Source organism: Nerophis ophidion, linkage group LG19 (genome assembly GCF_033978795.1).
Source record: "Nerophis ophidion isolate RoL-2023_Sa linkage group LG19, RoL_Noph_v1.0, whole genome shotgun sequence".
NCBI classification, from domain to species: Eukaryota; Metazoa; Chordata; class Actinopteri; order Syngnathiformes; family Syngnathidae; genus Nerophis; species Nerophis ophidion.
In genome coordinates, this window is record NC_084629.1 from 43,710,817 (window position 1) to 43,721,836 (window position 11,020).

General features: G+C 39.8%; 1 protein-coding gene across 1 annotated transcript in view; it reads left to right on the top strand.

The window, feature by feature from the left end:
- Window positions 1-11,020, top strand: part of lrp2a (low density lipoprotein receptor-related protein 2a) — a 175,081-nt gene that overhangs the window by 46,051 nt on the left and 118,010 nt on the right. The window contains exons 12-13 of the mRNA XM_061880085.1: window positions 3,647-3,870; window positions 8,103-8,309. Of these exons, the coding sequence (XP_061736069.1) occupies window positions 3,647-3,870; window positions 8,103-8,309 (431 nt within the window). The remainder of the gene's footprint in view (window positions 1-3,646; window positions 3,871-8,102; window positions 8,310-11,020) is intronic.

The following is an 11,020-nucleotide window of genomic DNA, read 5'->3' on the forward strand; positions in this document are numbered from 1 at the left end:
GCCACATTAAATGACGCGTGGGGCCGGATCTGGTCCCCTGCGCCTTGAGTTTGACACCTGTGGTTTACACGTATCAGCAAAAAATGATGCGCTTGCTCATGATTGCTGTTGGCTTGACCTCAGGCTGCAGAGACTGTAAGCCAGGATGTCCAAAGTGTGGCCCGGGGGCCATTTGTGGCCCGCAGCTTATTGTTTACCGGCTCACCAAAGCTGCCATGCAGGCTGTTTTTTTTATTTTGTGTATCTTTATTTGTATTTTTTTGCCATTGCTCAAAAAAAGAAAAAATCAATGATATAATGAATTATTCAAGGCTGCAATTATTTCAAATATTTCACTTTAAAAAATTTTACGTGGAAAATATGGCATATCATGTGTGGTTGCCATACAAAAACATTGTTTTCTTTGACAAAAGAGCATAAAACAAACAACAGAAAAGTTCAAACGTAAAATCCACAGATATACCTGACGTTGATCTCGTAACTTAATTGTTGAAAGTAAAAAAAAACTGCTAAAAATGTATTACTTTATGAGTGGGGCACCTTTTGGATCCCAAATATATTTAACGTGATTTTATTTATCTTTCACTGTGATTACTCAAAAATAATAATTAATTTTAATCAATGGCGTCCTGCATTATTGATCTTTTTAAGGCTCTAATTACTTCACATCAAACATTGCTTTCTGAATGTTTTGGGCAGTGGGGGAAATACTGCATATTTCAGTTTTATTATAAAAAACAAAATTGTCTTTGACAGAAAAGGCATAAAAACCTTTTTTTTTTACTTTATATCAATCTGAAATTGATATGCTGTAGAAATTTACTGTAAGCGTTAAATAAAATATAAAAATAATAATTTGACTTGTTTTTAACATTTTATTTACTTAGACCCTTTATGGTCCCCGGAAGCCCTCTACTTAAAACACAAAACAAAAACCCATACATTTTGTTATGGTTTGAAAATGAAAACTATCAAAATGGCCGCCGCATGCTTTAATTTTTCCATGTGCGGCCCTCAGTGGAAAAAAATTTGGACACCCCTGTTGTAAGCGACGTGCAGTCAAGAAGGTCTTTTAATTAGGATTAGGCAGGTAAAAATCAAAGGACCCATTATGAACATTAGTCCTAACAGATAAACGGAGCAGTGGCGCAAGGAAGGCGACGCCCTCTTGATTAGTGATCAGAGGCAGGTAAGTCCCCTGATCACACACAAGAGAAATGTGGAGAACATTGCTCAGAAACAGTGATGAAGTAACCGCAAGACATAGCCAAAACAAGAAGTGGAACAAAAATGACATCTGTAGCCTGGAAAAAAGTAGCAAACACAGAAAAAGAACACAAAACTGTTATTCAGATCATGACGGATGAGCACAATTTCAGCAAGATTGCTTTAAAAACATGGTGGCATCATCGCAAGGACGGCCACTTAGAAACAAATTGTCCATTTGCAGATGATTCTAAAGCACTATCTGTAGTAGCGGTAGTTATTTGTTGGTTGAAAGTGCTAGTCAATGTGTTGAAAGTCGTTACAATACAATCAGCGCCATTTCACACTTTCATTTTAACAGCACTTTTGTATTCTATGGAAGATGCAGATTCCATTGTTTCTTAGTTGAAGGATCTTGACAATAGCACACGTTACTCTTTCTACCTGCAATTGAAATCTTTGCCTGAGAGGCAATTAATGATACGTCGATGAAAACGTTATGTTGGATAGGAGTTATCGCTTGAAATATCTGACACAATAATTAAAGGATGGCTGTTGGCCCCCGGGCGCGGGGACCATAATGAAGGGGGAGCACTGTAAGGCCAAAGCCAGAAGTATAATCTGTAGACCTATCTGATAAGGCAGCTATGACGGCCACATACCTGGCTGCACTTTTTTGTAAGACGAGCTTGCTGAAAGTAATCATGCTCTATTTGTTTTCTGTGGCACGGCCAAAAATGTTCCCCCGTCTCTCTGATGGTGCATCTTTTAAAGGGGATCTTTGTCAAGTTCAAGAGCTGAATGATTCAAGTAGGCAGGGTGCAATCAGGGCATGAGAGGTTAGACCACCACATCCACACTTTCTCTCTAACCAGCTCAGTCGCTGGCCCAAAACCCAGGTCTTACTAACTAGCTGCAAGATCCAGTATCAATAAGAATTAAAGCTGCAAGCAGGGTTGGTCGGGTCCGCCGTTGGCCGCCGCCGCCGCCGCCGTGTCCCGAGTCCCGATCTTAGTCAGACCTACGTAGAAGTTTTTTATTCCATGTCTATACGACATTTCTAACAGAAGTTACATGCAGTTTTGTCTGTTTTTTTTCCTAGGGGGCGCTAAGTGCAATTTAGATTTTTGGGTTTTGTTTTTTTATTAGATGGCAGTTTTTGCCAGTCCTGATATGTCTGTAAAATTTGGTGAGTTTTGAAGCATGTTAAGGGTGGAAATTACAGATCGGCGATTCTGGATGTTGTTGATAAAAGGCTTTTGCTTTGCATAGTAGAGCTTTAACTTGCACTTTGAAGCATTTTAAGGGGGTCAAATTACAGTTTAAAGAGGCAAAAAAGACATTTTTTAGGAAACTTTGCGCAGGGGTTTTTTGAAGGCGCGTAAAATCCAAACCGGAGCAATAATCAAAACGTTGTTCGACAGTTTTAATCAAAAGGGTTCAATCTCTTTCCTGTGCGAGTTTGAAGCCGAAACGACAAACGCACTGGGAGGAGTTTCGATTTGAAAACGGTGACGGGTTTTCACAAAACTTTTATTTTGAAGGGGCAATTTTTCACTTCCTGTTGATTTTGGCCAAAGGATGTCAATCATCTAAATGTAGATCTAAGAGAGACCTACATAGAAGTTTTTGTTTCATGTCTTTCTGACATTCCTACTGGAAGTTACAAGCAGTTTTGTCTGTTTTCTCTTCCTAGGAGCAGTTTTTTTTGTGTTTTATTCAAAAATTGCGCTAGAGCGCAATTTTGAGTTTTTAAATTTTTTTTTTTCATTAGATCGCAATTTCTGCCAGTCCTGATGTGTCTGCCAAGTTTGGTGAGTTTTGAAGCATTTTAAGGGGGTCAAATTATAGTTCAAAGAGGCAAAAATTGCATTTTTTGCGAAAATTTTGCTTTAAAGGGGTTTTTGCAAAATTTTTGTTGATTTTTGCCCCAGAAGATACGATTATGAAATTTAGGTATAGGTCAGCCCTACATAGAGGTTTTTGTTTCATGTCTCTACGACATTCCTAATGGAAGTTACAAGAAGTCTGTTTTTTTTTTTTCCTAGGAGGCGCTAGCGCGCAATTTTCATTTTTGGGGTTCGGTTGCTTAATAAGTTGGGAAGGCATGCCAGACCGACGTGTGTGTTAACTTTGGTGAGTTTTGAAGCATGTTAAGGGGGTGAAATTGGGGTGCGACGGTGCGGAATAAAGAAAGAAAGAAAGAAAGAAAGAAAGAATAATAATAAGAAATGTTACAGATTCAATAGGGTCCTTGCCTATGGCAAAGGACAGAGTCCTTTGCCATAGGCAGGGCGGACCCTAAAAACTGGAATATGACTTCAGAGGGTGTCAGCAGATGGATTCATCCCCTTTCTTAATAACAATTGGCCATTATTTGTGCAAGCAGTGAGAACCTTAGAGCTAATTAAACACCGACAATGCCATCTTTTGTGCGCAGGTGTTTTCTGTGGACATGGACGGCTCCAACAAGCAGGTGCTTTTAAATGTATCAGTTGACTACCCTGAGAACCTGGCGGTGGACTGGGTGAACAATAAAGTGTATGTGGTGGAGGCCAGTGTCAACAGGATTGACATGGTGGATTTGGATGGAAGTAACCGGGTCACGCTCATCACCGAGAACCTGGGAAACCCCAGAGGACTGGCGCTGGACCCTACTGTCGGGTAAGCACCTCAGGCCGTACACCGTGCCAACATACGCTGTCTGTTTTGTGCTCCGCTGGCACAGGATAATGTGTGTGTGTGTAAGTGTGTGTGTGTGTGTGTGTGAGTGCATGTGTGTGTGTGTTTAGCAGATTGCCTGCAGTGGATTAGCCAGCAGCAATGTGAGTGATGACCCTCATTGTAATCCAATTGAAGGGAGGAAAGAAGCAGGTGGCGACAACTAAATTGCTTCTTTCTATTTATTTTGAGGTTGAGGTGCACAACTACCAACCTGGGACTATAATACAATTACTCTATATTAAAATGTTTTAAAGGGGTCATGTCATGACTTTTTTTGTACATGTAAAACACTTACATCTATTCTGCATGACAGGTGTCGTTGAGAAGGGAGGGAGGTCAAAAGCGTCCATCATTGGGACGGCATGGCGCAGTGGGTAGAGTGGCCGAGCGCAACCCGAGCGTCCCTGGTTCAAATCCCACCTAGTACCAACCTCGTCACGTCCGTTGTGTCCTGAGCAAGACACTTCACCCTTGCTCCTGATGGGTGCTGGTTGGCGCCTTGCATGGCAGCTCCCTCCATCAGTGTGTGAATGAGTGTGTGAATGGGTAAATGTGGAAGTAGTGTCAAAGCGCTTTGAGTACCTTGAAGGTAGAAAAGCGCTATACAAGTACAACCCATTTATTTATTTATCATTTATAACATGTAATTGTGGTTATTTGGGGGAAATGTTGCGTACATTACGGTTTACAGACCATCTTGGAGCCGTCTGCCATGTCCTAGTTGTCAGTGCTTCCATGTAGAGGCTATAGATCATGGGGGGCCACACTTCCTCTGCAGGCCAGATACTTTTCAATGGACCAAGTGGAGGGATCTACCTCTTTCATCTAGAACAGGGGTCGGCAACCTAAAATGTTGAAAGAGCCATATTGGACCAAAATTACAACAACAAATATGTCTGGAGCCGCAAAAAAATAAAAGCCATATTACATACAGATAGTGTGTCATGAGATACAAATTGAATTAAGAGGACTTAAAGCAAACTAAATGATCTCAAATATAGCTACAAATGAGGCATAATGATGCAATATGTACATATAGCTAGCCTAAATAGCATGTTAGCATCGATTAGCTTGCAGTCATGCAGTGACCAAATATGTCTGATTAGCACTCCACACAAGTCAATAACATCAACAAAACTCACCTTTGTGCATTCATGCACAACGTTAAAAGTTTGGTGGACAAAATGAGACAGAAAAAGAAGTGGCATAAAACACGTCTTAGAAAGTCGGAGAAAGTTATACATGTAAACAAACTAGGGTGAGTTCAAGGAATGCCCAAATTAGTAGGACAAAACGGCGCTCGCCAAATACTGGAATCAGTAAAGCATGTTTAATATAAACAGTGTGTTTTATAACAATTAAGGAGGTTTGTGTCATGTTTGTCCTCCTACAGAAACTATATTAAAACAAAAAATATGTTTTTTTCCCGTCATCATTTCCATTTTTCATATAGGGCGGCGCTAAAGAGCAAGGTTGCCGACCCCTGATATATATCATTGATATTCATTTATTTATGAAAGAGAGGTTAAGTGAAAGGTGTTTAATGGTAATGCAAGCATGTTTCTTTCATGAAGACAAAAATATAAGTTGGTATGATTGTGATGACTTGCATTGATTGGAATCAGACAGTAGTGATGAGAACTTCCACATTCTCAAATGGAGGAGAACATAAGTCCTCCTTTCTGCCCAATATCACATGAAAGTGTCCAGCTTCCATACTCCCTTTTATACACTTTAAAAAGAAATACATTGATGGCATACTCCGTAACTTGCTAGCTTTCTGAGACTCTTACTTTGTTAGCGCAGGCAGGGTGAAGCAGCGCTCTTATTGTGAAGACAGGAACTGTGCGGTCAGTCTTTAGAGTTTTGACGGCAGGTATGCAGTGAGAGTCTATTGAAATAAAAAGTGTTGCTGGCCTTCCTGTCGGTCCATCCATCCATCCATCCATCCATCCATCCATTTTCTACCGCTTATTCCCTTTTGGGGTCGTGGGGGGCGCTGGCGCCTATCTCAGCTGCAATCGGGCGGAAGGCGGGGCTTCCTGTCGGTCGTTTTTTCTTAATAGTGATGTGGCAGCAGCCGGCGTCATCTCACAAGACCCTCGGGTGCCGTGAATGTCAATCAAGTGACCAGAGTCACGTCTTGGTGAAGATTGATGATCGCTAATCTTTAGGTCGGGGATTGGCAACCCGCGGCTTTTTAGCGCTGCCCCTGTGGCTTTCTGGAGCTTTTTCAAAAATGTATAAAAAATGGGAAAAGATGAGGGGAAAACTAATATTTTTGTTTTATTATAGTTTCTGTAGGAGCACAAACATGACACAAACCTCCTTAATTGTTATAAAGCACACTGTTTGTATTAATTATGCTTCACTGAATCGTGTATTTGGCGAGCGCCGTTTTGTCCTACTAATTTTGGCGGTCCTTGAACTCACCCTAGTTTGTTTACATGTATAACTCTCTCCGACTTTCTAAAACGTGTTTTATGCCACTTCTTTTTCTGTCTCATTTTGTCCACCAAACTTTTAACGTTGTGCATGAATGCACAAAGGTGAGTGTTGTTGATGTTATTGACTTGTGTGGAGTGCTAATCAGACATATTTGGTCACTGCATGACTGCAAGCTAATCGATGCTAACATGCTATTTAAGCTAGCTGTATGTACATATTGCATCATTATGCCTCATTTGTAGCTATATTTGAGCTCATTTGGTTTCATTTAAGTCCTCTTAATTCAATTTATACCTCATGACACACTACCTGTATGTAATATGGCTTTTATTTTTTTGCGGGTCCAGACATATTTGTTTTTGTATTTTTGGTCCAATATGGCTCTTTCAACATTTTAGGTTGCCGACCCCTGCTTTAGGACTACTTTTACAGCCCTTTGAGACACTAGTGATTTAGGGCTATATAAGTAAACATTGATTGATTGATTGACTTTTGTAATGCTAGACTGGCATTAAAACTGACTGACACACCCTCCTGATGGGTGGTGGTTAGGGCCTTGCATGGCAACTCCCGCCTTCAGTGCGTGTGTGTGTGTGTGTGTGTGTGTGAATGGGTGAATGTGGAAATAGCGTCAAAGTGATTTAAGTACCTTGAAAGTAGAAAAGTGTTATACAAGCATAAACCATTTACAAACCCCTAAACGCAGTCAAGTTGTCAGGTTGTGTAAATGGTAAATAAAAAGAGAATACAACAAATCCTTTTCAACTTATATTCAATTGAATGGACTGCAAAGACAAGATATTTCATGTTCACACTGAGAAATGTTATTTTTTGCAAATATTAGCTCATTTCAGGTCAGTTCAGTTTCAGTTTATTTGGAACATGCAGACACTACAATGCCATTCATCACATATTTCCAGTTGTTTCATTACAGCACGTCCGAAAAGGAGTAGGAAGAAGCTGAGCTTATTTAATTTGGAATTTGATGCCTGCGACATGTTTCAAAAAAGCTGGCACAAGTGGCAAAGAAACTGAGAAAGTTGAGGAATGCTCATCAAACACTTATTTGGAACTTTCCACAGGTGAACAGGCTAATTGGGAAACGGTGGGTGCCAGTAATGCTGAAAGGTACATACAGCTTTTGGAACAACATATGTTGCCATCCAAGCAATGTTATCATGGACGCCCCTGCTTATTTCAGCAAGACAATGCCAAGCCAGGTGTTACAACAGCGTGGCTTCATAGTAAAAGAGTGCAGGTACTAGACTGGCCTGCCTGTAGTCCAGACATTGCAAATGTGTGAAGGCTAAAATATGAGGCAGGAGACTGTTGAACAACTTAAGCTGTACATCAAGCAAGAATGGGAAAGAATTCCACTTCAAAAATGTGTCTCCTCAGTTCCCAAACCTGCACTGAGTGTTGTTAAAAGGAAAGGCCATGTAACACACTGGTAAAAATGCCTTTTTTGCAATGTGTTGCTGCCATTACATTCTAACTTCATGATTATTTGCAAAAAAAAAGGAAGTTTCTTAGTGTGAAGATGAAATATCTTGTCTTTGCAGTCTATTCAATTGAATATAAGTTGAAAAGGATTTGTTGTATTCTCTTTTTATTTACCATTTACACAACCTGACAACATCACAGCTTTTGCCTTTTGTACATCATAAGTGTTGTTTCTTTTTGGTCAGCTGTACATTTACCTGAAATGTTTCCTCCATCCACAGCTACATGTTCTTCTCAGATTGGGAGGCCCTCAATGGACAACCAGGTCTTGAACGTGCTTACATGGATGGAACCAACCGCTATGGGATCATCAGGAGCAAACTGGGCTGGCCAGCCGGCCTCACAGCGGACATCGAGGCCAAGCGTATTTACTGGGTGGATAGTCGCTATGACTACATTGAAACTGCAACCTATGATGGACTTCATAGGTAAATGACATCTTTTTTCATTAATTCATGAATTTCCTTACATATTGTTGATATAAATATGTTTTTAAATAGGCAGTGCATAAATATTCAATTGATTGTGTGCTTTATGGGATATCTTAAAGCATACTTTTCCAACCAATCTTTAAATATTGAAGGTTTACAGCATTATTTAATATCTGAGTAAGAACTCAATTCATTTTGAGGGTGACATCAGTCCCAAGATAGCCAATGTCATGTCTTCTCTTCCTGTCCCAATTGTTAAAGTATCTATTTAAGATGTTCAGCAAATCTATATTACTAAACCAGACTGGAGGGATGTAACAATAGCAACATTTTAATCATTGTTATGGTGATCACAATGACCACGGTTATCATTATTATCACAGTATCGTTAAGTGTGATCAAAAACTACTCACACTTTTACTCTTTTAACCAATTGTATTTGTTTATTTTTTTAAATAGTGTATACAAACACACACACATTACTTCCCTTGGCAGAAGACACATTAGAAATTGTTTATCAGCCATTACAAGCGGCAGAAAATGGATGGATAGATTATTTGAGTGTTTAAATATGTTTATCTGTTTTTGTTTTAATTTTAGAAAATTTTTACAGTGCTTTTTGATGATAAAAGCACAACAGGGCTTGCACATCTTGTTTGGGTGACATCACACGGGCTTTTTTCTTGTCGTTTCCACGTCGGACGTGCATGTTTGGAGCAAGCACGGTCTGTCGCTTTAATAAGCTTTTGAACACCTTAAGTCAGGGGTCGGGAACCTTTTTGGCTGAGAGAGCCATGAAAGCAAAGTATTTAAAAATGTATTTCCCTAAGAGCCATATAATATTTTTATAACACTGAACACAACTAAACGCGTGCCTTTTTAAGTAAGACCAACATTTCTAGAGTATAATAGGTGTCTTATTTTTTTGTAATAACATTGTTATTCTGAAGCTAACTGTGGTGGGGGCGTGGCCTGTGGGCCTGCAGCAAACTTGGGTGTCAGCGACAGGTGCGTAGACGGCCCACCTTGGCCTTGTTATCTAATCACCTGTCGCTCTGTTATAAGCAGCAGCCAGAAGGAGAGACGGGGTGGAGGCTGGAGCCAGAGCGGGAGCGGGAGAGAAAAATACAATTGCTGGAAAGCAACTGAGAGACTTATTGAAAAATAAAACAATAATGTAACCCTGAAAAGGGCTCTCATGTCGGTGCTTGGTGGTCTGAAGAACCCCCAGGAGGGCAAGCCCCACACTAACCAATAATAAATAAATTACTACTTACCATTAACGCAACTTCTTGAACATAAAAAAGCATGAGAATGTTTTTTACTTTGAACGTTATTTTTAACACTGTGATTACAAGTGGAATTATTCATTACTTATCGTGTTAAGCAATGTCAGCTAAGATTTATCCGAGAGCCAGATGCAGTCATCAAAAGAGCCACATCTGGCTCTAGAGCCATAGGTTCCCTACCCCTGGCTTAAGTGCTCAGACAATAATGTGTTTGAATACGTTTAGATTGGGGTGTGATGTTTGTATATTCATTCATTTGTTTTCAACTGAATTCAAGTCAGTTTGGAGGGCACAGAAAAACGGGGACAATAACAAACATCAATGACACATGAACACCAACAACCAAGCAACATGGCGACAATATCATGAAAGAATAAATACACAATAAATCTTTTGGGTGGCTAAGTTGGTAAGAATTAGAGTTCCTAAATACAATAATATACAGTGAGTTTATATTGATAAAATACTAGTAGTTAATCAATATTACAATGCATACACGGTAGTACCTCAACTTACAAACTTAATTGGTTCTTTGACAGAGTTCTTAACTGAAAACACTCATATTTCAAATCACCGTCTCCCACTGAAATGAATCGAAATCAATTTGATTGGTGCTTGCCCCCCACAGAACATGTAAAATGCCTTTTAAATAGAAAACTCAACTTTTGGATTAAAAATACTTGATTAAAAACAATACAATAGACTACAAACAACTTTGCTAGTAAGCTAATAATAATTTACAACATTTACCTAGGACAGTTGCTTCTCCATCAAACACACAATCAGCAGCTTTTCCATATTTTAGATATTATTTTAACATCCTTGGCTGGCTGGGACTTATTCTGCTTCAGTACGCTGCAGGCTAGCTGTGCTTCGCTTAAACGTTGTGTAAACAATGCACACCGAGGCACAACACACGCCATGCTAGCAGCGACCGGGCTACGATAGACTGACCATACCTCCTCCTTTCACCGGACATGTCCTCTTTTGCAGGGCTGTCCGGGTGGAGTTTCCTAAATGCCTCAAATGTCCGGCATTTTGAGTTAGGGTTGCGTGTATTTTCAATGTACGTTCAGAGTTAAGAACGGGTTAAAAACAAAACAAAAACATCATGTTTTTGATGAGTTCTTTCTTTCATTCAATGAATATCATCCACTCCTCTTCAGCATGGTCCTTCGCACTAACTTTCTCCCTTATTAACCTGGTTGAAAAACAATGTAACGTCTATTTCTAACTATAACCAAACGCTCGCAAATTAGAGCAGATGTTTTGGGTGTATTATCAATCAATCAATCAATCAATCAATGTTTATTTATACAGCCCCAAATCACAAATGTCTCAAAGGACTGCACAAATCATTACGACTACAACATCCTCGGAAGAACCCACAAAAGGGCAAGGAAAACTCACACCCAGTGG